Raw genomic sequence first — 25,757 nt, 5'->3', positions numbered from 1 at the left:
CTTGTTCCTCAGCTGGTAACTCAATCTCTCAACTTTAGTCAATATAGCTTTGTCTCCCTGTCACCAGCTCTCAGGCTGCCATCAGCATGGCTGCTAAAGGCACTTGCCAGAGCACCCACAAGCAAGGCCCTTGGGAAGGTTTCAGTCACTGATGCTTTGTGGCAAAGAGGCAGAAACACGAATGGTCCTGCTCTCATGAGCTCTCAAGTATAAACTTCTCAAGACAGGATATGGCTTTTTCTTCTGCATTTGCCTGCCCATGCACAGCAAAAGGGTTGGCAGTGAGATCTCTGGTAATCCAGAGACCTTGCAACAACTGTACATGTTCATATTTCTGCAAACCCGATTCACAAGAGGCCACTCTTTAGGGCTTCCCTTGAGAGTTCATTGGTAAGGATATGAATGTACATTAATTTTTCTTCTTCCCAGAAAGCTCTTTTTCAGTCAACCAGGCACCTAGCTTGGCTCTGAATAAGACATAGAGATGAGAAATGATAAATTATACTCTAGACTGTGATCTCAGCAGCTTGCAGGCAGGGAGAAGACACATTAGCCTGAATAAACATAAGTCAGTAGACACCTGAGGTAAAACTAAGAGGGGCTTGAAAGCAGGCACTGGCTACCATCTCTGAACTATTTCACTGGAGTCTTTTCTTGGCTGTGTTAGTTGTTATCCTGGTGCAAGGTACAGGGAAAACAGAGCTCCTTCTAACATAACTACCCACAGATGGGTAGGCTGCCTGTGGTATCCCTCACAGACCATGTAAGTGTGATAAGTGATAAACAGTTCTGTGTCGGGACTTTGTCCAGGATGTGGTGCAGCTATGGGATATTTGAGGTTATTGCATTCGGTGACAAAAAATAATCTATACCTTTGTGGGGCATGGATTAGGCAGGTTATGAGCTAATATAAAGGAGAATAAAACAATAGGGTACCATCCACTCTTGGTACAAAGAATCTGGGTTTTGTCCCTTTCAAGAGATGAGACTATGGAGTGTTCCCTAGTGAAGTATTCCTAATGCTGACAACTGCTAATTCATGCAGCCTGAATAGCACACCATCAATACTCACCCCCACTCTAACTGAACACATCACAATTTCCTGACAAATCCAGTTCAGATCTTCGGTTTTATGGACTTTGCCAAGGCTTACCATCACAAACCAGGGTGGCAAAAGTCAGCAGGTATGGCAGGCTTAACAAGCCTGCAGCTGTGTCCTGAATCACAGGAAAGGGATCAGACTATGTGCAGGGAGGGACCTGCTGGCCTGCTGCTGGAAGGTGCAGGTCCGTGATCCCAGAAAAGAGCTCTGCTGGCCAGAGGAGAAGAGCTAATGAAGCTGTTTGTGCTCCCAGACAATGCCTGTTAAATTATCCACAACTACTCAGACCAGGTTGCCAATGTCGGCCTCTCAGGTGAAAAAGAAAAGGGTCTTAGTGATTCTCTCCACCTTCTCTGTCAAAATATAATCTGCCAATCATCTGAAGAGGAATGCAAGAGGAGAGCAAGGACTTGCATCGTTCCAAGGAATGTCATTCCTGCTTTCATCAAATTAAAGCTGATCTGTAATGTCTTGTGCCATTGAATTATTATTTCTCCTCTTACCTGCCATCCTCCCAGGTGTCAGTGCTACAGTCATCAACCTCAGTCACTTTAGCTTTCTCAGAGGGTTAGGAGAGGTTTTTTTCCTGTGGGCTGCTTGAGGGGATCAGGACTTGAAGTAAGAAAAATGTCTGGTTCAACTGCTCACTGAAGAACCAGAACACGAAGCAACACAGCAATTTACAAATCAATTTTTTAGCTTCCCAGATAAGCAGATAACTAAGCTATGATTGCAGCATTTAAATGAACTATCACACGCATCCCTACCTTTCCTGCCTAAGTACCAACACTGCCTTCCCTTTGCATTTGTATCTTCCACTTCTCAGCCAACAAGAATTCAACCATTTCTGTGGTCCTAACTCAGGTAATTAGCCAACAAACTCTGTTCATGAAGTCAATGAATGAAAAAAACAGCAGACAAAGTTGCTAATGAACTCCTTGAGGAGAGTACACAAAGAAAAAAGTAATTTGGCCCTCTCGCCCCCTGATACGGGTTTAATTCCACTACCTGGCCATTCAAAACCTCCCACACAAGCTCAATAACACTCTTTCTTCCAGTTCTGCAGTCACAAGTTTAACCATGAAAAACATTGAAGGAGAGAGATATATTTTAGAAACCTTTACAATGATCTAAAATAGCTCTTTGATGCATAGCAGATGTCTTCAAAACTCGCATAAATGGAGCCAAAATGCCTTGCAGTTCTGGAAAAGGGAGATTCCAAGATAAGACACGTTTCCAACTGCAGCAGCTCTGGAAAGGATTTGGAATTTATATTAATTGTCAACCTCAAGGAAAACATTTAAAAGAAGCCCTTCTGTCTCCCATTTTGAGACAAGTGTCTTACTGGGCTTTATGCTGCTCAAAGACCTGATGTCTGCCTGAAAGCAGTTCCTCTGTATCTGTAAAAGACAGCAGATGGGTTCAGATGGGGAAAAAGAAAGAACCACAATCAGTAACACATGGAGGTGACAGACTGAGGACTGCCTGCCCTTCATCATAACCTCTAGTTTGTTACACAGGAGGTGCTTGGCAGGCTTCACTGTAGGGAGGAGGACTGAGGAGGGATTCACAAGGAGTCAGTGAGATGGTGCTGAGGGATGCTAACAAGGCAACACCTCTGAGACACACAGCATGGGAGAAAAAATGTGAAGGGACATGCTGGAAAACTGAACAGAGCCAAGAAAACTGTCCCCACAGTCAGAGTAGGGATGGGATTCTTCAGTTCTGTTGCTAACTAGAAGGGATAGCCAGAGCGAGGATTTGTTCTGTGGAGACTTCTGTAAAAAGGGAGAAAAAAAAAATCTGTGTCTGATACAGTGAAATAGGTGGTACAAATGAAAAAAAACTCCCACAAAGCAGCAACAGCCAAAACGATGAGTCAGGACAAGAATCTTCTCACTGCTCTGAAGAAAGCATCTCATGTGTACCAGATCTTAGATTTTATGAAGATTTAACGCCCTTAACTCAGTGTTAGGCTGTGCTCACAGAGTAGCTAGGGAGTATCTTTTAGTTGGATACAAGAAAGAGAACTTAAAGACTGATGCAGCGGTAATATGGAAGATTTGACATGAAGTAAACCTTAAGAACAGAAATATCACAGCGAGAAGATTCTATATATACATAATTAAAAATGAAAAAAAGAAGTTCTCTTCTCCTACGAACGTAAATGGCACAGTCATACTTAATTTAGAAAAAAACCTGAAAAACAGAAGAGGAAAGTCAGGTAGGGATGATAATACCACAGATGATTAGTGTTCCCCTAATCAGCCCTGCTCTCACCTCCTCTTGGCAGGCTTTCCCCATCTTTTTCTCTTGGTATTGCAAGAAATGGGCCAGAAATACAGACTGCATATCTAGCTTTCATATACATGAAAGCTCAGGAGAACTTTGGTTTGGCTGAAGACACAAGACAGGAATTTAAGTAATCCCAATCTCAACCACAGGCTCCAAATCCAGGGGCTTCTGGATGTAGCCCTTAGATTAAGCTCTGTTCCAATGTGTCATTCTACCTTTCTCTCTCCAACTTTCTTTCTGCAACACTTTCTGGCTCACTTTTCTCCTCTTTTCTGGCTGCTGAACTGCAGTAGAAAGCTGGACTATCTGTAGCATATGCAGAATGTTTGTTCTCTGCCTCCCTCAAATCCTCTTTAACCCTTTACATATGTAGGAGTATCACGGAAGATTGTTCATATGGGGCTAATCAATGCTTTCCCCATGCATTTTAGATAAAAGTATATCTGACAGGAAAAGCAATCAGATAAAGAGTTTTTCTCTCCTCCAAGGACATGATATGGAAGGATAGAAATCTACTTCTTGTTCTCATCCTACTGTTAAATCTTTAGGGGTTGAAGGTACCCAAGCTGCTAACCCCCTTTTAGTCTGGCTACTACAAAGACATTCTCCTCCCAACCTTGCCACATCCTTGAGCTTGGAGGGCACAGTCAGACAGCAGAACAAAGATGGTGAGTTCTCCTTTATTCTGTTACCATCCTGCTCTTCACTCACCTTGAAGATCAATTGCCTTCTTTAGTCACCTCAGAAGACACAGGACTTTTGGCTGTGTGCCAAAGTGGAGAGCAGTATGAAATGAATATGAAAAATGGGCTACTGTTTGCCTCTCCCTTTTAAGGCAAATCAGTAGGAAGCAAATCCCATGGTTTTCAGAAAGAACCTCTTTTATGCAGTGTCTCAACAGAAATCCTTTTCCCTCAGTCTAGCACCAGCAGCATTTCATCTCCACCACTGTGCTGTGCAGTACCAGCGGTAGAGATTGGGACAACTAGATGAACACCTAAGCTAAATAGAATTACAGGTCCAATTCTGCAGAGCATCTATTGAAGTAATTTCATTTGTTCACTTGGAAAACCTGGTTATTTTGCCTGGGAATTCAAACTGCAAAACAAGCTTGAAGTACATTTAAGATTCTTGCCACTTTTCTATAGCTGCCTATATTGCTACTGAAATTTTCTTTGATGCTGGAAGAGAAGGGAACTACTGTACAGATCACAAATTGAATCCAGTTGGATTTCTTACCTGTGGGAGTGAGGTGCCTCCAGGTGATGACAGGCTCAGGACGCCCATTTGCCATGCAAACCAGGGTCACATTGCTGCCCTCATTCACGGTGATGTCCGAGGAGATATTGGAGATCTTTGGTGGAACTGCAAAGACAAGAGAAAGTTTGACATTGTTAAAAGCAGAATTATGGAGGGTAGCTTGCCTAGCCTAATCAGTTACCTACCTATTAACCAGAGCCAGCCACAAACTCACCTCACAGGCTGCACCCCTCTCACTACTAGCTGGGTTTCTGAAATTACATCAGAGTAGGATGTACTGGTGTGTAGTTTGTATTTCAAGGGTCTACAGCTAGAAACAGCCTGTGCTGCAACTGCAGCTTTGTGTTTGCACAAGTTTGGGGGTCTTCATAAAATGACCTCTCAGAACTTTGCCTGCCTACCTCAAGGCTACCTGGAAGGGATCAGCAGGCTCCAAGTATCATCCCAGCTAATTTTTACACTCTGGGGAGTCCCAGATGGAGTTCTGCATCCTCCTGTGGGATGCCAGGCTTCAAGGCACTGACTCAAAGGGTGAATTAGTTATGGGTTTCTGTGACACCTTTCAGCCAAGAGGGATCCCCCATTTGCTACCTGCAGTAGGCAGTCTCTGGATGACTGCACCACCCATGGCAGAGCACCAAAGGCACAGTAGAATCTTTAAGATTCACAAGATCAGCCATGACTTGGACATTCAAGATCCTTAAAAACTTTCCAAACTGAGTTTGTGTCATGGTGCCAGAGTAACCATGAACTGGGACCTGAACAGGCACTTCCAGGTGTGGAGTGTGCCAGCTGCTGCAGTCTTTCCTCTCTCACACCCATGTCTTGCTTCCATGCTTCACACTCCATGTCAGGTGGTGGGGGATTTTCACTAAAAAGGAATCCTCTAGTTTGTTTTTTTTAAATATATTTTCAGCTTCCAAATTTGTGTGTAGTGAGGAATGAAACAACATAATTTTCTGCTTTGCTTACCACAGAGTAAACAGACAGCAGCTTCCCCTTCCCCCTGCCTGGCAGGAGTGGCTGATGGTCCTTTTGAAGCAACACTGCCTATAAGCTAGGTGGGGAAAAGGAAATGAAGCCTGAAGAGAGCAACTCACTACTTCCAGCTGTGTTGCTGGATTCACAGGAATGTTGTTTACAACCCACAGCTCATTAGCCCCTCTCTGTAGGCCCCAAACTCACGGACAACATTTGAGTATCTATGGCCATGGGACTCCCGTGAAGGAAGGGGACTGTTGAGTAAAGTGAGGCAGACATCTATTTCCCAACAGGCTCACTCAGGCAGGCAAGGAGAGATTGAAGGCAGGGGCACTGAGGAAGGGTTGTCGTGACCTGTGGAGAAGAGACAATGCAGAGGGCAGTGAGGGAGCAGCCAGGGGCAGCACAATGGGGAAGGCTTTTGCATGCCTTGTGAAAGCAGGACAGCTGGGGGCCCACCTCAAATGCCTGTGCACCACTGCAAGCATCGTGGTGGAAAACCAGCAGGAATCTGATGTTCACACAGATTCACAGAGGGATGTGTGTGAAAAATCATTGGGATGTTGGAGCTGGGTTGAGACAGCTCAGGACTGGCATGTAACTCAGATACAGGCTTTCTAAGAAAGACAGGTGGGAAAGGAGAGGAATAAAATTGCAAAGCAGTGGCTGGCATGTACCCAGGTCTGGATGGTGAACTAGCTCAGATGTAAGGATCAGAGATATCACAGCATCACTCTTGTTCCTTGGTGGTTGTTACCAATTACTTGATTAAGAAGAGGCAATACTGCGTTAGACAGGTAGAATAAGCCTCACAATAACAGTCCCTCTTTAGGGACAAACCACATTGATATTTTCAGGAAGGGAAAAATTTCAAGGCTCAAGCAGTCACACGTGGGAGTCCTTCAGGTTCAGCATGAGTTAGCAGTATGCCCTTGCAGCAAAGACCAAACATCCTGGGTTGTATTAGCAAGAGTATAACCCCCAAGTGGAAGGAAGTGTCTAAAACCCTTTACATGGTGCTTATGAGACAGCATCTCAGGCACTAGATCAGTTTGGGGCTCCCCAGAACAAGAAGGCTATAGACACACTGGAGCAAGTCCACTGGAAGGCTCCCAAGATGGGAGAACCTAAGAGAGATGGGTCTGCTCAGTCTTGAAGAAGAGAAGGCTGAGGGAGATCTTGTTGCTCTCTAAAAAAAGTGAGTGGGAACGTGCAGAAAAGACACAGGCAGGCTTTTCTCAGAGGTGCGTAGTGAACAATGAAAAGCAGCTAACATGATCTGCAATTTAGGGAAAATTCTGACTCAAAATAAGGGAAAAGCTTTTACTTTCAGAAAGGGCTCCTCAGAGAGGGGATGGAAACTTATCCCTGGAGATACAGAAAACTCACTTCCTTTCTTTTCCAGTGGATGAGGGGAACATCCTGTTCTATGGCTCAGGACAGACCTGCTCATTGTTCCAGCTAGCAAATCTGCAGGCTGGCAGAGCCCTGAAAGTTCTGGTGCCAAAATACAAAGTGCTACTCTTACTTACTGAGAACAAAGCAACTTGGAGGGCCACCTCAGACCTGATAGAAGACCAACATGCACAGGAGAGGACAGAGGGGCTTAGTCTGGGAAAGAACATCAGAGGCTGCTATTTCTGGTGAAGTTGTGGCCCAGGTGTTCTGTCAGGGGACACAAGGACAGTGACTTTGGAGCACAATTTATCCATGGTGCTCACTGGGTAAGGAGAGCCCAGGAGTAAAACCAGTGGCTATACCACATTTTGGGAATATTATCGTAACCTCAAGGGGTTAACATTTGCATAAGGAAAAAAAAGCCATGCAACAAACCAGGAAGGACTAAGCTAAAGCAGGACTAGCAGGTGAAGCTGTGGGCCAGTGTGAAGTCCTAGTAGAATGGTGCAATGCCAGCCAAAATGGCTGAGGAAAGAGCAGCAAAAGCCACTACAGGGGAGCAGCAGAGCCCCAGCTGGGACATGTATAAACTGCCGCTCTCCAAAGCCGTCAAGACATTTTACTTCACAGAGGATCAAATAAACTCAGCCAGCACAAGCAGTTTTGACCATGCCTACTGAATGCCCAAGAGGAAGAGCATGTGTCCAGATGGTTGCCACTTTTTCAGATGAGGGTGAAAAGGACATCCAAGACTGAAATCCTGTTAGGAATATAATGGCTGGTTCCTTTCAGCTGGCACCTCAGTCAGAAGGCAAGGAAAGGCTAAGACAAGGGGGAATAGGGCAGAAAATAATTTCCCTCTGAATTTAAAACCTGGCTTGGCTTCCTCTGTTTAGAATCCAAAGCCAGTGGACAATAATTTCACTCAGATAAAAAGTCAGAGACTTTTAATTTTCAGGGCGTCAAGCCAGCATGTTAAAATGCCAGAACTGTCAGCACCAGCAACAGTTAGCATTGCCTCCTTGGCACTTGTCATTACTTTGCACACACCTTTTTAGGACAACCTTAAAATGAGAAGCTTTGACCTTATTATTTTTCCCCATGTGTGGGTTGTATTATGTTTTCACAGGTCCCAGACAGCTGAAAGAAGGATTGCTGAGAATAAAACCTCCTGGGACCAGAATCTCCTGGGTGTCACAGCCTGCATTTGCCCAGCCATCTCCTATTGACCCTCAAGTGGAAAATTCTTCTGTGACTGGTCTCTCCGAACCATTAGCAGGGGCAAACCCACAAGCTGCAGCCCCACAGCAGGGCAAATACTACAGCTCAACAGCACTTACAGGCATTTTCATAATTTGACTAACAGCTTTTTACTTCAGGGTAAAACACGCTGCTGCTAGACCCCTCTGGCTCCAAGGACCCCTCTGGTTCCAAGGAAAAGCACTGCCAGGGTCTTAGGTACTGCTGAAAAAGATAGGATTAACATATTTTTCTGCTCTTTCAGTGTAAATCATATCAAGTATCCATTACAATGTGCTTGGGACGCCCCTGGTTGGGGTGGGGAGCAGAGCCATGAAAGGAAGCACGCTGTAGTACCCCACTTCTCCATCCCCAGACAGGGAGGATGCCCTGCCCACAGCAGGGACTGATTCTGGAGAGATGGGAATGAACACTGAGAGGCATGGCTTAAAACTCACATATTTGTTTCTTCTACATTTCACATCTACGGCACAAGGCTGATGCCAGCCCAGCATCTCATCTTCCACGTCACTGACAGCAAATAACAAATCCCAAAGTAACCAGCGGCCATTCTGCATGAGAGAAGCTCACATTGGAAGGGATGGAGAGCTGCAAGGCAGGAGTGAGACAAGGGCAGAGATACTGTAGGGTGCCCTGGACCGGGAGGGCAGCAGGGCAGGAGGGGTACAAGGTCAGAGCTGGTGTGGCAGATTTTAAGTCCCAAGAAAGATACAGTGACAGAGCTGGGTAGAACAGGCTTGTGCAGAAACAGCTTGCACCGAGGCTGTTCTAGTTAATTGCCGTCAATCCTTCACTTCATGACAACTGCAACTCACATTAATTTAAATAATAAGAAAGACTGAGACATGAAAAATAGATCATGCTCCCCCAGCACAATCACTGTTGCTCTCCAGATGAAAGCAGGTGATTTGTTTCCACAAAAACACCCGCTATAGCAGTTATTGCAGACCAGGGGCTGCATACGCAAGGCAGCAAGGAAACCACAAACAAGCAAACACACAAACATCTGCTGCTGTTATCCTTGCCTTTTATGACCAAAGCCCTTCAGAGCTCAAAACTCCTCCTGAGATATTACCTGGGATGGTGTGGGCGGGCTGGATCAGTGTTCTGATTCAAGGCTGTGGAAGGAGGCAAGGAGCAGTGCTACATCCCTAATGTCAGTAAATGAGTGAGGTTAAGAGACGCAAGTTCACATGCAGGAGACAAACTCATTAGTGCCTTTCCAGGGGTGCATGGGGGATGGCACAAGAAAGCACCAAGGCCACCCTTGCTAAAGCACTGCTTCTAGAGATCTTTTCCTGATGTTGTTTATGCTGAACCTGACCTATGCCACAGCTCCCAAACAGTTCAGATCCCTGCCTTTTGATCAGAGCACCTAGACACAGCACAGGCACAAAGTGGCAGGAGTGGGAGCCTCTGCTTAGCAGAAGTTGTACAAGGGGTACTCACAGGCTGGGGGCACTAGTCCCTGGCTCCTGCACTCATGCAACTCTGCTTTCATGGTGCTTCACACGACACCTCAGGGCAGCAGGAGGATGGGTTTGTGAGAAAAGGGCAGGAAGCACAGGACTAGGAACTCAAGTCAGGTATGACAACAAAAAATGCAAACAGAGGGAGAGTGGACACCTAGTGAGAAAACTCTGAGCCATGTAAATGCACTCACATGAAATTGAGTCAGACTCCTTGGACTCTTCCCTCTGGGTAAACAGTGTCCTACATCTAAGAGCCTTGGATGGAGCTTTCCACTGTGGGGCAGCTACTCCCCAGTCTCCAATTCCAAGACTGCTCAACAGTACAGTATTTTGTCAATAAGTCACAAAATCATTAAAAAAATACAGCTCTTATTCCCAGTCTACAGACCTATAATACAGCAAAAGCTGCTTAATACCTCCAAGACACAGATGCCAACAGTACTGCAACTGCCTAAGAAAGCCCATAAGCTTCATTTAAGTGGTCTAACTGCTTGTCTGAAAAAGGGCACCTTGGATACAAATGGAAAAATTCTCAATTCCTTCCATATATCCTCATTAGTTGCTTCCTCCAGCCTATTTCCTTCCTCTCTGTAGGCTAGTAGGACCCCCATCTGTTGGATAAAATTAGGAGTCCCACCCACTAATACACAGGAGTGACCAACTCTCAGGGCAAAAAAAAAAAAAAGAAAACATCAGGACTTCTCTCCAAAGTCAAAGGAACTTTGGAGCCACTAAAACCCTCCCCAGGTGCCTATCAATTAGCCTTGAGAGTTCTTATTTCCTTGTCCCCAGATCCCAATTAACAGCACTTTATATAAAACGCTAATAAGCCCCAAAGCAGAGGTAGGGGGGATGCTGACCATCATATGGTTCTTCAGTACTTTAGAACAGCCGCCTTGCTCACCACAATTAGGGGTCCTTTCCTGGGGCAATTAATTGACAGCAAATTGGCCTCATTAGTCATTGTTTAGTTAAAGTGTTTAGTGGTGAAAAGAGAACCTGAAGAAGGGGTTGAGCTGCTAAACACAACTAAATGGTTTAATTTCCCTCTTATGCTTGCAGCAGGCTAATCACAGCTCTTTACAGCAGTAACAAGAAACAGCTTGTTGATGCTAAAGTCCGCAAAGGGAGCAAACTGAGGGCTGGAAAGTAAAATCCAGACACCCTTTGGGATGCGGCATGGTAATGTTTCTGAAGCATTCTACAGAAGAAATGCGACATCAGACCCAAGATGTGTTTTTACGGTCTGATTCACGCTGCAGCCTCAGCCAGAGGGAGACGAAGCTGTCAGCAGAGCGAGAGGGCAGACAGGGAAGTTGCTGAACTTCATTAAAGAGAGTGGACTCTGAAAGAGCATTCTGACCTTCCACTCTGCTAGGCTTGTTTCACTCTGCCAATGCCTCGCTCAGCATTAAAGCTTCTGTGAAGTAGAGGCAAATGCTGAAGGCTTGGTTTTGTTTTTTAATCCCCTGGGAAACAAAAACCTCTCAAAATACACTACAGAGTTTCCACAAGGTGTAAAAATTCCCTCTTTATGTTGTCTGAAAGGGAGTGCCTCATCATGTGGCCTTTAGGGAAGAGCCTATGACCGCCAGAGCATGGAAGCCACTTTAAAAGATCTGCAGTTCCCAACCCATAGTGTGCAGCTCCCAACCCATAGTGTGCTCCCCCACTGCTCTGCACCACTGGAGCTGATCTCCATCAAGCATCACTGCTGATGCCCAGAGAGGCCGGGCAGAAGGAGGCACAGGGGCCACTAGCTTGGGCCTGCATCTTGGTGAGCTCCCCCATCAAGCAGCCGGAGCCTCACCCGCTGAGACGCCAGGCAGGAAATTGTTTAAAATCCAGATGGGGACTGCGCATATTGCACTGCCTGGGAGCAGAGAAGCAGACAGGATCCTGTAAATCAAAGCCATGTGCAAAGCTACCCACGAGCTGGGTAGCATGTCAGAGCACACCACACTGGAGAGTAAGAGCTTACAAGCCAAAACATTTTGTCTAAAGGAATGCTCTGCCTCATCCAATAGTGTCTGGACTATTTTTTCCACATAACATTGCATGGGAAGCCCTTTCAGTACATTCTTTCTTTCTTAGCAGAGAGCAGCACAGTGTGTGAACGTGTTGCACTGTCCCATTCCTGAGCTGTTGGAAAAGACAGCACAGAACTGGGCTCAATTCCTTACACTCATTATCACTGATTTTACTTTTTATAAACTTGTCTCCACTAAATTTTCAAGAGAGAAATTATTTAGCTTCCACACTGAGAGAAACACAGAAAGGAACATCTTAAATCTCAAGCCAGCCTTGTTTATCAGTGCACTAAGGTGACAGTATAGGTCAGGGTTAAAAACAGTCTCACTCCTGTTCATAGCCCAGCACCTCCACTTGAAAACTGGATGCCAGTCTTGCACTGTAAAGCATCTCCAGCTCTGAGTCTAAGCTCCAGCTTTTACCTGGTGCTGATTGTATTTCACCCACACCTGTTTTTTTGGTATGCCCTCTCCAAGCACAGGTTTACAGAACCCACATTTTTGGATCCTGATGCAGTCCAGGAGAGCAGGTTCTCAGTTATCTGCTCAGCATGTAAATGAAAGTACAAAACACAAGCCAGGCATATGCCCAGTATCTGCTTATCACCAGATATGCACCTCTGCATATGAAGTTCTCAGCTACAACCCTTTCCTTTCTTTTCTATTAGCATACTGAATTTATGCCACTCATCTGCAGCTCCTGTCTTTAAAGCACTGCTCTGTGCACTTGCACTTGTTTGCGCTCCTACAGTTCTTTCTGCTTGTAAAACTGACTTCAAGAGCTTTATGGCCAACCCTCCTAGAGGAGCCTGCTGTGACAACACAGCCTTCCTCACAGGACGTGTGTAAACAACAACAGAAGTGCTTGTCATGCTAATCCCCAGGGATTAACTCTTGGAATGCCACCTAATCCCAAACATTTTAAGGACTGCAGATGTACACAGCTTTTGGTCTTTGTTTCAAGTGTGTTTACATATTCCCTGAGACTGTTCTTTTAAAATCTGGTAAGTATTTACTTATGGGACTGAAACAATAAAAAATCTTTCTTTCTGTGGACATAATCAGCCATCCTGGAAGAGAGATCCTGTAAGAAAAGTTGTCCTTAGTGTTCAGGTCCTCCAAAGACATTTCTGAGAATTTTCTTAAGAAGAACCTGTTCACAGGAACATTAAGCATGTTGGATGTATATGGCACGCAGCTGAGTCCTAAGATGCAGCCTTTCTAGGGCTTGATTCAGAGCCAAGGGAGCTTCTCCTGTGGTGTTGTTCATCTCTGGACAAATCCTTTTACAGCAAGAATGGGTGATGGCTTCAAGGAAATGCTGCAGCCAGAACAGGAATGCTTTATTAGTCAGTTGGGAAGAAAACTCCCAAGATTATGGGTTTTCAACTGAGTCCCATCAGACCTTGGCTCCTGCCTGCTAACTCCTTCTTTGGGACATAGATTAGGGAGCACTGGCCAGGTATGAGGAGGAAAAAAATAACAGAGAAAAGCCTATGTCATTCCAGGGCAAGAGGTACAGGTCCAGAAAAGATCCTAAAAAGGCAAGTGGGGAAGTAATTTAGTTTCAGCTAATACCCCACTCTGGCTAGAGAAACAGAGCCAAATTTTTTGGTTTTTTGTTTTCAGTTCTTGTGCTGTTGTTTATATTCAGCTCATTAGGGACAGCATACAACCAACAGAACAACCATCATGAACCACTGATGAGCATCCACACAGAGGCCATCTCTCTCCAAGGGCTGTTCTCAGATTCCCTTGACTGCCCACGGTTTATCCCACATCCTCTTTGACAAGCCACAGGGTTATAAATATGGCTCTCAAAGTGTCTTGTGGATACCACATACCCAAGGATCTGGCTCAGTTTCAACCGAGGCATGTTTGCAGTGACAAGCCTCTCACTCAAATCAAATGCATGTGGTACATGTAGAATATTTTTTTATTAGCAGGCTTTCCTTTCTCACACATTGAATTGAGCAAAATGGAGCAGGACAGCTTGCTGTAGGCCACCTTTCAAGATAGCTTTCAGGATTCTGGAGGAGCAGAAAGCTACAGCAGCACTTTGGAAATACTGGATTTGCTTTCAGTTAAAAGTATGAAGAACAAAGATAATAATCCCATACTGGCACTTTTACACAGAATCACAGAATGCCTTGGGTTGGAATGGATATTAAACCTAAAATCATCTAGTTCCAACTCCCCTGCTGTGGCCAGGGACATCTTTTACTAGATCAGGTTTCTCAGAGCTTCATCTAACCCGGCCTTGAACATTTCTAGGGATGTGGCATCCACATCTCTCTGCAACCTGTTCCAGTGCCTCACCACTGTCAAAGTGAGCAATTTCTTTCTAACACCTAATCTAAACCTGACCTCTTTCAGTTTGAAGCCATTTCCCCAACCTGTCACTACATGCTCTGGTCGATATTCTCCTCCATCTTTCTTGTAAGATTCCTTTAGTTACAGGAAGGCACTGTAAATTAGGTCACCTTGAAGCCTTCTGTTCTCCAGGCTGAAGAACAATCACAATTCTCTCAGCCTTTCCTTGTAGAAGAGATGCTCCACCACTCTAATCACCTTGGTATCCTTCCTCTGGGCCCACTCCAACAGGTCCATGCACTCCCTGTGCTGAGGACTCCAGAGCTGGATGCAGCACTCCTGGTGAGGGTCTCACAGAGCAGAATCCCCTCTCTCACCCTGCTGGCCACGCTGCTTTAGGTACAGCCCAATACAATTGGCTTTTTGGGATTGCATTGTCACTATTTCTGGATCCAGAGATGTTGGCCTTTCCCACCACACGCAGTTATGAAATGCCAGCTGTGAGACCTTCATTTGCTAGCCATTGTTGAGCTTGGTGATAGCTGCAGCAGCCTCATTTCTAAAGGCCAAGGTGTTATCATCAGCCATCTGAGAAGGGAAAGCCAAAGAGCAAAAAATTTTTTGCTTTTTTTCAAAGCAAAAATTCCCTCCTGCCAGAAATGCTCATCTATGCAAGTCTGATCCAGCAAAAAAGAAGAAAAAACAAATGCAGTACTCCTGAAGTAAAGGTATCTTTGAACAACATAGGCAGCTGGCTAGAGCTGAGATGTGATTGTGGTGATCTCCTTCCCACAAAGCAACCAAGAGCCAAGTTTTCTGAGAAGGATAGTTTCTGCAGGTGGAGCTTCTCTGCCAAAAGAGAGTGCACTGTTTTGGTTCAGCCACATGCAAGAACACCTTGACACCTTGGAATTTTCCCACTGTTTCCCTTTTCAAGCTTTGCTGTGTGGTAAAGACGTGCTGCATACATGCAGACAACCTCAAAGGGAGGGAAGGGATGAATCCCAAGAGCTTTGCTCTGTAAGCATGTGACATTGAATTGGTGCCATTTCAATTAAAGGAGAATTTCTCCCAGACTGCCAGGAATGAGGCTTATTCCTTGTAGTCTGCAGCTTTACTAGGACACATAAAAACACTGCCTTCTTCCCCCAGAGTGGCTCAAGGCCGCCCTCTTCAAAGTTAATAGTTTTCTGGTCTCTTAGTGTTACAAACTGAGGGAATCACAGAATGGATAAGGTTGGAAGAGGTCACAATGGGTCATTGGCACAACCTTCCTGCTAAAATATCATCCTACACTACACTGTCCATTCAGGAGGATGAGGTTATATCCAGAAGGGTTGCCAGCACCTTTATGTTTAGTGGGACAATATCTTTACAGACAACTTTTATCTAAGGTTCTGCAAGCAAATACTTGCCACTCCAGAAATCCAGTGCTACTGGCTGCAGAGCAGGAATGAGGTATCTCCTCTGATTTTCAACAAAGAACACAAACAAAAAACTGCATTCACTTCCAACTGCAGTAGGGAATCAAAAACTAAGTCCCATGTAAAACACAAGCCATGTCTCTTTACTGTGACAGCACATCCACATCTGAGCCTCTGTAAAAGCACAGCTATGAAGGTAAGCAACACTACTAAAAAACTGAAGGAATCACTCAGGTGGTCTGGTACTCCACATTCAGTGATTGTTCTACACACTTGTGTTCCACCTTTCTAAGGCTCAGCTCTCATTCTCACTCTTAGGGAACCAGTGTGTGTGAGATATACAGCATTCCCAGAGACTGGTACCCTACTGGTGTCACAAGAGGTACGATGCCTTATCCATCAACAGCTCCACCAAGTGAGAAGAGAGTAAGAGAAGAATATATGCAAAGCGCCACATGTTCTTTATGAGGAATTAACATGCTGCATGTTCCTTGGCAGAACAAAAAGAGCAAATGCAAGACAGACAAAACAGGCTTGATGCTTCACTGCTGGTATAAATTAAAGAGAACACGAAATACTCTTACATGAAAAGAAATGCAAAGAAGGAGAGAATCAGCCCTGTGGTTCATAAACCCAAGGTAAAAAGCTGGCCTCTCAAAATACTGTGCAATCTGAACAGGAATAGAAACATAATCAATAGTTAGGGATACTGATGAATGATAAGGATACACTCATACACTTTCCCTTCTGATGGTCTCATGATATACTGGAGTCTGTAAAAATTATTTCCCCAAAGCACAAAGAGTGATAAAAAATACAAAGAAACTTTGCATCAGAACACAATTCTGAAAACTCTGCCAAAGCCTGAAGAAAAGCAGAGATATAGCTGAGATGGCATCACACGATGGATCAACCTGCCACTGGATTGGGCGCAGACACTCATGACAAATAGGCACAAGGGATGCAGCACAAATACGGTGTGACACTATATCCTGGGCATATGCTTGATGTATGGAGGATTAAATGCCACACACACACTGTCCCGGCTAGATTGTATCTAGTGCTGACAGATACCTGAGGGATCTGTCTCTTCCTTTATACACTTTGGCAATTGCCATGCCAACAAAGGATTATGGGACTGGGGGGGGGTGAGATTCTGTTTAAAAGAGACTTTATCCTCTGGGGGGATTTTGTCAAGATGTTGGATTTCTTCTTAAATTATATTTTTACCTGCCTATACACATTTGAGGTTGATGGGCTTCTCTCCTTTCTTCTATCCCTCTAGCACAACACCTCATTCTTCTGGAGTCCCAAAAAATCCTAAAGCAAACTTGGCTTCCGTAAGTTGGTTTGAATACTGCAGCCCTCAGCCCTTGCTTCCATGCAAGCTCAAAGGCAAGAAAATAGCCAACATGCTGTAAAGACCAATTCCTCTCCCTCTGTGGTGAGCCCTCTGATTGACGTCTCCGTTCGTCGAGAGAGACAGACTGTCTTGAGTGTGAGATAGCTAACTATCACCTGGGGAGGCAGTCAGAGGGGGAGGGAGGGAGGCAGGGGGACACAGTCAGACAGACAGAAAGGCAAAGAAAGACAGACAGAAAGGAGAGCTGAGGAGGGGGAAAAAGGTAAGGACTGACAGTGTGGTGCAGATGAGAGAAAGACAGTAGCGCTGATGAATTAAGTTGTCAACTTTGGCATCACCTGTGTACCTTGTCATGCCAATAAATTCATTGAAGCTGAACCTGCACCGTGAGTCAAGAGTGAGAGTGTGCTGATGGAAGGAAGAAATAACAGCCCATTTAAAGACTCAGAGCAATTTATGAGTTACCTCAGGAGGGAAGTAGTGACAATGGGGAAGGAGACGTGCTTCCCCATCAAGCTGGGCAGGGAAGCTTGTTTTGGATTCAAGCTGTCCATCCAGTCCTGCTGGAGACAATAAAGAGAAGAGACAGAGACTTGGTTCAAGAAAGGGAAAGGCAGTGGAGAGGCTTGATGGGGGTCCAAGGCAAACAGGGCAGGCACATGCCTTTGCATATGTGCCTCAGGAATTCCCCTGAGGTGCTGAGGGAAGACATTGAGAACAAGAAGCCAGGTACCCTATTGTGAAAGGAGACAAAGAGTGTAGAGCACAGCACCACATCACTGAGGGAATGTGAAGGGAAGGGAAGTAAAGCAGAGCACAGCTCTGGCATAGAGGGGTGGCTGTGCTGGAAAGCCAGGAGGGACACAAAGTCATCTGTTGACTCTGAAGTCGGAAGCATGGCACTGAGATATGAACAGCTTTGACAGGCTGTACCAGGGAAGTACTGCACCAAAGTGCTTTCCTGCACAGCTAAGGAGATTCTTACCAGCCTTTTTAAGGATTCCATGTATGTCTTCAAAGAGGAGCTCACCGGCTCCTTCCAGTCCCTCAGAACTCCAGCGAAGTCTCCTGCATGTGACTGAGGAATAGGAAAACCAATGGTACAGTGCCCTCACCCATTACATTTTTCTCCTCCTGCAACTACAGCTTCCCAAGCTGAGCAGTATCTGATCCAATTATTTGAGAAATGCATCTGTGTCTACCCCTTTCCTTTGTTTCATCCAGCTCACCATTTCCCACACAGGAGCTTTTGCAAACCTTGTGCTCACAGATGATGGTCAGCTCCTAACAAAAACTCTGATCAGGGACTAAGAGTGGCAGAGGCTGATTTCCAAAGCAACCTGAGACCCCCTGTGACCTCCTTTGTAGCCATCCAAAGATGTTTACATTCATGCGACAAGATGTGTTCACTGACCCTTGCAATGAGCTGATCTCAACCAAGCGCCAGGCACAGCACCAGGAAAGAGAAGGACACCACCTGCTCTGAGATTCATTCCTCCCATGGCCTCTGCTGCTGTGTGCTCCACTGATGCCCCAAGCTTGCATAGAGGGGAAGGAAGGAAGGAGAAAGAAAAACACCTAGATTTGTACCTCAGGAAGAAGTATTGGTGGTATTTTCTTCAATCAGGGAGAAATTCTGACTCAGCCACACAAGTAGAAAAGCTAGTCTTTCCAGCCTGAGTGAAACACTGAAGATTTACAATTGTTCAGGGTATTTGGGAAATTTGGATAGGAGTGTGTGTGCACATGCATAGCATTTCACAAATTCATGCAGAGGAAATAACGCATATGGCATAAAACTAACTTATGTGGATATCTGTGTGCATACATATAAAAACATAAACATGCTTAGAATGTATATATGTTTATAGTTAGATACATACTGATAAATACACATATACAAATACTGCCATTTGCTCCTGAAACCCCCAGCCTCTTTGAGAGCTCGTGTTTGGCTGCTGTTTTGCAAGCAGCCAGGCAGCCACGACACAGCTGTCCGGACTGGGGTCCCCTGAGCTGTGTGGTGGAGCTCTGCTGGCTGCGTTCAATTTGACATCAAATGAGAGCAGGGATCTCGCTGAGCCAAGCTCCGTTCTGATCTGACTGGTGCCCAGATCAGCTCAGCTGTAGTGCCCTCAGGCTGTGGCACTGTATTAAAGTTGAGGGCAGCTTTAATCTGCTTCACCATTTGCACAGTGGAAGCTGTGCTTGGCCTACTGGGAAATTATGAGCATGTCCCTCATTCCAGTAAAGTGGACAGTTTGTTTCCAGGAGTTGTGATCTTTGTGTTCGTGTAACTTAGTTTAAGTGTTCTAAGTTGGTGGCTTCCAACCATTCTCATTGTGAGGGCACCTAGCAATTTCCTGGGGAAGGTACATGCGCCGTACAGGGAATGTAACTCTCCTAACAATAGGTTTGGTTTTCATGAAGTTCACAGACTTCCTGAGAGTTACAGACTATGATGGTCTGATGGATTTTCATTTACTATAGGGAAGAAGGAAAAAAGTCTCACAGTTCATAGTCTTCTTTAGTCAGGGGTATTGAGTTGAATATTGCCCCCTTTAGCAACAGGAATAGAAAGATGGAGCTGCAGACATGGGGACCTTTTGCCACGTGTAGGGGCCTGTGGTACACTTAAGCATCCCTGTCTCCTTGAAAGGTTACAGGGACATCCTGCCCCACAAGAAATCACTTCTAACCACACATATGCCCTCATGGATATCGTTGCTCCTGAAGGCACCCCACTGACTCTGCATTGCCTAGACATCCCTCCCACAACAGGACAATGGGACACGAAATGGGACACAGCCAGAATGCCAGGATGTCAGAGTACAAAAATACCTACACCATCAACAGTGTCCTGGCACCTGGACGCTGGCCCTGGTGGCAGTGATCACAGCTGTAGGAGGGCTGTGTTGCTTTTTAGAAAATTTAATTTGTATACATGAGACATTGCAGAAGAAACAGTATTATCCAAGGACATTCTCTTTCTCAAAAAGCCATTTAAAACCAACCATGAACCAACTTCTGGAACTGCTGAAGACCCCAGGACACCTCAGAGGTAGCTTGACTTTATCTGTGTCTAATCAAGCAACACAGAAAAGTACAGTAAGGAAGTGTTTAGATCATGCTAGAGGCTACAGAAAGGAAGAATGACTTCTATTTGGAAAGACTGTTCAATAGAGAGATACCAAATAATAAATAAATGAAAATAGGTGACATTCATTATGACATTTAAATGACTAGATGCCAAGTGTTTGTTAAAGTACCATGTGGTCTGGAAGAAGGCAATCAAAGAAAAAGGACTTGGAAAAGCAGTGAGTAATGGTGACCCAATCCATTTAACTATTGACAAAACACAGGTGAGGAAATGTGAAGGGGAAAAAAATCTCTACGAATCATCAGCTAATGGATTAAATGCATCTGAGTGCGAGATGGAAATTAACTGATCAATTCACTCAACAGCTGCTAATTATATGTGACAAGGCAGGCAGATTCCAGAAGTCTATGGAGCTCAAAGGAAAACAGTGCTGGTAGAAAAATTTGAAGGCTGCCTCTTGCCACTATGGGGTGTGACATTTGCCCCGGTGAGAGAATGTCACTGTCACTGAATAACATTTAACTCTGCAAATGTTTGAAGTCTGTATTTCAAAAGCACAGAAAGGCGGGTTCTCTCTCATTGCTTTATAACAATTTGCAACATTAGGTATAAATATATGGTATCAAAATTAACATGCCAATCTAAACAAAGTTAAATGTAATGCTACAATCAAAATGAAACCTTTTTGCCTCATTGCAGTTAAATATTTTGACATTAGTGGATTGAAACTAGAAAGTTAAAAGGATTTGTTGTGACACTCATTGGTCCAAAAATTTTTTTGCATGGCCCATGCTCCTGCAAAATGCTTTCATGCCAAAAGAACTGATCTTCTGATAGGAAGTAATCTCACATTTTCTGATCACTACTTTCACAATTCTATTTTGAATTTTCATTAACAGTAATATTTTCCTGACCACTTCCATTTTGGCTTACACCATTTAGGAAATGATCACAGAGATATTGACTATTTTTCCTCTCCCCTTAGGCTTACACTTTGCATATATTGATCCCTTGGGACTCCTTTAAAGTCATGTCTTTGGAGAGTCAGCAGATTGTAGGATATATAGAAAATAAATAAATACTAATGATGAATTAATTGATCACCAGGGAAAGATTAGTACCAAAATGTGATTTTTCCTTGAATGAGATCAGAATGGGAACCGCATTCGTGCAATTCTCACCCTGCACTGTAGCATTGAGTGTTGAATCTGCTTTTGGAGTGAGGATAAATGCAAAGCACATAAACCAGCAATTAAATTAGTAATTCAAAGGGGAAAACCAGTGTGGCTTATAAACCTGGTGAAACTTCCAAATTAGGTATCTTAGGCCTGACATTATGACACAATCAATGTCATTTCTGGAGATTATGAGACCTGAGCCAAGGTGGTCTTCCAGATTCATCACACTAACAGTATTTATTATCTATCATCAAACCCCAACTCTGTAACTTGTGGGGGTCCAGCATGTCCTGTGCATGGCCTATGATACTATTTTTAGACTGTTTTTTAAATTCATGGTTAAAAGGAATTCAGAGGATGCAATGTTTAATACAGTGCTTCATGAACTCCTGCTAGCAAATTTAATTCAATCTGTCTTGGGTTAGGAGCACTGTCACGGATTGGCAATTGCCTGAAGAACCATAAACAAGGGATAATGACAAGGGGCAGGTAAGAGCAAAGTGTGTAAGCAGGTGTAAGAGAGGGGCTGTAGGAACCATGAGAGGTCAGTTTTCATTTAACATCTTCATTAATGAGCCTGAAGAGTAGCTTGCTAATGAGTGGTGGATGATGCTCAACTGGGAGGTGCTGCAAACATCCATAAGGGCAGGTAAACATAAAGGGGTACACAAGGATTAGTCATAGGAGCAGAAAGAAAATAATGGAACAAATTCATTATCTCTACAGAAGAAAAGCAAAAACCAAGCAGCTCATAGTAAGGAAAGATCACGGGGGTTGAAGAGACCTGCACATCTTTTCAGATGGGATGAGTGCACAGCTTTGGATGAAATTACTCAAAGCACTGAAGAATGAACAACTGTAGGTGGTCTAAAGACAAGAATAAATGGTAAAGCATCCAGGCACTCTATTAACTACATGGAAATGCCATCTAAGGCCCAATCTAGAATACATCTGTACTGGGGATGGCACACGAGCTCATACCTATCTTCACAGATGGGTTAAAATGTATTAATTAAGTAAGGCTTCAAGAATAATGTTTCCCTCATTTAAGGGAAAATAAGCCACACTGAAGAAGAGGGAAAGAAAACACTGACATTCCTTTATTTCAGTATGCTTAACAGTAATGCTGAAGATATAAAAGGTGACAGAAATCTCCCTAGGACCAAGACAAATGACATCCTAGAAAAAAAAAGTTTCAGACAGAAAGATACAATGTGATAGAAGAATGGTCCTCCTTAGCATTGCTAAGAATACATATTCAACAGCACAAGTTATTCTGCTGCAGCAACCAAAAGATGTGGAAACAAGCAGACGAGGCATTCCTTAGCTTGCTAAATCCTTATGGGCAGTACAGCACCCCTGCACAACATCTCACTGCAACATGAAAAATTGACTTGATCAAGGTTCATTCCAAGCTATTCCACAATTTGGCTAAGCTTTCATCTGAGGCTGATCTATACCACTTGCTGTTAGTCAGAGAAGAGTTTGATATTTAGCTCCCCGAGTAACCGAAAGCTGGAGTGTTCCCCCTGCCTTCTGGAAAGCCTGGCCAGAATTTGCTGTCCTTGCTGTAAACACAGAAGGTCACCGGACTGCTTTTGAAGACATTAACTGTTCCATGGCTGTGAATCCTTGAAATTTTGCATTCACATTAGAGGACCATGATACTTAAAAGACTACCTAATCCCTTATGGCAGCTGTGCTCCTTGACATTTAGTACCTGTATTTTCAAAAAAAAAAAAAAAAAAGAAAAAAAAGAAGAGAATTACTTATCAGGAATAAAAAGAATTAAGTAATTTCATCTGTCCTTTTTTCCCATCACCTGTGGTCCATCTGTGCCTACTCCGGCTCTTTAATTTAAGTCTTTAAAACTTAACTGGGCAAAAAAGAAGCAGAAAATGTATGTACGTTAAAAAATGTATGCTTATGTATGCTAAAAAATTCTGAATGAACAGGGGTGTCAAGGGACAGAGAAGACAAGGAAGTTATCAAAAATAGAATATTCTACTGATTACAGCAGTTCAGAACCAGGCCCTGCCACTCATTTGCTCTTATTCTAGGCAAGTTTCTATGTGCCTCAGCTCACTGGGAGTTACAATCTTTTTTTGTACCCCTCCCTTTTTATCAGGTCCATTTTAACTGTAGACTATAGAGCAGTCTTTCTCTCAGGCTTCATTTGCAACCTTATACAGACTTACTAGAACCTGTGGTCACTACACTAATTGTAATTGGAATAAGCAAAATTAATTTAAGTTCCTTAGTCTGTGCCATAAAAATGCCACCAAATGCAAGGTTTCAAAAGAATATATTTTTTTTAAGTAAGAACTAAATAAGGAACCTGAAGTATTAGCTCACTTGCAAAAGTATGGCTTTAACTCTGCAAAGTGTTCATTGCAAAATGGCAAATTATATGTTAAACCCTCACTAAAAAAAAAAAAAAGTGACTGGGCTTCAATAAAATGTGGCAACTCAGCCTGAAATATATTTTCCCCTCAGAAAATTATATACAGAATGAATAAAATAGCATTATTTAAGATAGGTTAAGATAGTTCCCTTTTTAAAGTTGATGAGATGAAGAAAGAAGCAATGGAGCCCAGAGAATTTAGGAGACTTGCTGAAAACCACAAAGGACATAAGTGCTTTTGTCAGGAGGCCTCATGCTTTCAATTTTGGGCATAGATCCCAGGGTCACAGAGTCTGAGAAGAAGTACTTTTTGCACATTAAAAGTGTGATGCTATGAACTGAGTGCTTTAACACTCACAGAGAATATGCAGTAACAAATTCAGAGCGCAACCCAAGGGGCCAGATTTCAGGCACAGAAGCACTCCACGGGGCACCCGGGTGCAGTAAGTGGACCAATAGTTTTGATACCTAAGGTTTTCTTCTTCTCAAGCTAGATCTCCAATTGAGCAGAACAGTTCTCCTTGTCCTGACAGGCAAACGCGCATTGTCCCCTTTTCTGTTGACAGCAGAGGATAGGAGGCGGTGAGAAAGGTTCAGATGACTTCCTGGACAAAGGAGGTTTGTAGCTGCAGCCTGATGAACATTGGAGATAAGAGCAGCTACAGCAAATTGGCCCCAGTGGGAATGGCAGCAGCAATCTCTCCACCTAAAGGCAAGCCAGCAATTACGCTTGCAGCGCCCAGTGTATGTCTGCCTGCTCCCATCACTGCCCTCCCATCGCTGCCCCCATGCCCCCACTCACAGAGCAGGTGTACTCAAGGCTACTGCTCTGTTATGCACAGCTTGAAAAAAATATCCAGTCCTTTCTTTCTTCTGCTCTGTCTGAAGCCAGAGCTTTGAGCCTTATTGCACTGCAGAACAAAATGGAGAAGAGGGTTTGGGTAGGGAGGCAAGATAAGAAGTACAGCACATCAGCCATAAAGATCTGGGAGAAAGAAAGCTCAGATCCCCCATCTGCAACTGATTTTAGACAAGCAATGGGCATTCCTGACATGCCAAGAAGCAGTTCAACCACCCAAGATTTCTGACAGCATAAATCCAGCAGCAGTATCTGGGGAGCACTGTCCTCTCAAGGCAGCAGGGCTGCAGAGTTTGTTGACAAAGGGCTCCATCCCAGCATCCAGCATAACTCCAAGGCTGGCTGAATGCCTGTAGTGTCTCCCAGCACACAACAAGTTAATAACAAGATTCTCAAAATTCTCTGCATGCTGTGAACCTCCTCCCTGAGCTCCTTCTTTTGTCCCAGCTCCTTCCTTATTTTCCTGAGTCAGCATGGCTCATAGCACTCAGCTACAGGAACAGGGCTTAATAGGATGGCTGGACAAAATTAAAGGGGCGTTATTAATTTGACAGGTGCTGCTGCCTCATGTCATGTCCCAAGTTTGTCCTATAGCTGTGCTGATTATTTTCTCTCCTTGGATCAGGGACATTTCATTTATTAGCACTGAACTTCCCCCTCACTGCCTGCAGCCACTGCTGCTCTGATCTCCCCAATTCACTTTGCAATTAAATTTTGTCCTCTTGTGAAACAACTGTGCAGGAAAGGTCTTGTGTTTTGTTTTCTTTTTTTCCCCCTTGACCAAGTTCTTCTTGGTCAAAACAGCCTCTGGAAATCCTAGCAGAATCCCAAACAGAGTAAAACTAGCTGGGAACAGTATATTATGAAAAGGAGTCTAGAAGCTGTAGTTTTATAGACCTAAAATACTCATCTCAAAAAAGAAGAGGGAATGGGGGCACTGGAGGCCACTAAGTCTTAGCTGTAGAGGTATAAGTCTGATGGAACCATGGAGTTACTGGAGATTTACATGAAGATGGCTTGAAAGGAAACCCAAGAACTTTTGTGTTGGAAAATCTTGAGATGAGGAGCATCAAAATCATCACATCATTCCCTTTACAAACACTAGCAGTCAAACCCACTGATGGGCAGGGAGATTGGGGAGCATGATTGCTCCTATTTAAGTGATTTACTTTATTTTCACTGCTGCTAACACTCTGTGGTTTGTTTGTTTTTTGTTTTTTTTTCCCCCAGGAATCACATTAACAGCTATAAAACTGCAAATTTAAATGAACTCTGCTCGGGATCTGTTTTTGCTCCATAAAGCTCCACATGGCTTTTT

The 25,757-nt window shown here is 44.1% G+C and overlaps 1 protein-coding gene across 2 annotated transcripts in view; it reads right to left on the bottom strand.

The window, feature by feature from the left end:
- LSAMP (limbic system associated membrane protein) overlaps positions 1 to 25,757 on the bottom strand; it is a 298,176-nt gene that overhangs the window by 101,487 nt on the left and 170,932 nt on the right. For both annotated transcript variants that reach the window (XM_054270178.1, XM_054270179.1), the window contains exon 3: positions 4,637 to 4,762. In XM_054270178.1, the coding sequence (XP_054126153.1) occupies positions 4,637 to 4,762 (126 nt within the window). The remainder of the gene's footprint in view (positions 1 to 4,636; positions 4,763 to 25,757) is intronic.

This window comes from Melozone crissalis, unplaced genomic scaffold (assembly GCF_028551555.1).
Source record: "Melozone crissalis strain CALT ecotype California unplaced genomic scaffold, PUWL_Pcris_2 ptg000008l_1, whole genome shotgun sequence".
Lineage (NCBI taxonomy): Eukaryota > Metazoa > Chordata > Aves > Passeriformes > Passerellidae > Melozone > Melozone crissalis.
The sequence above is the reverse complement of the archived record's forward strand: the minus strand, read 5'-3'. Positions and strand labels throughout refer to the sequence as shown.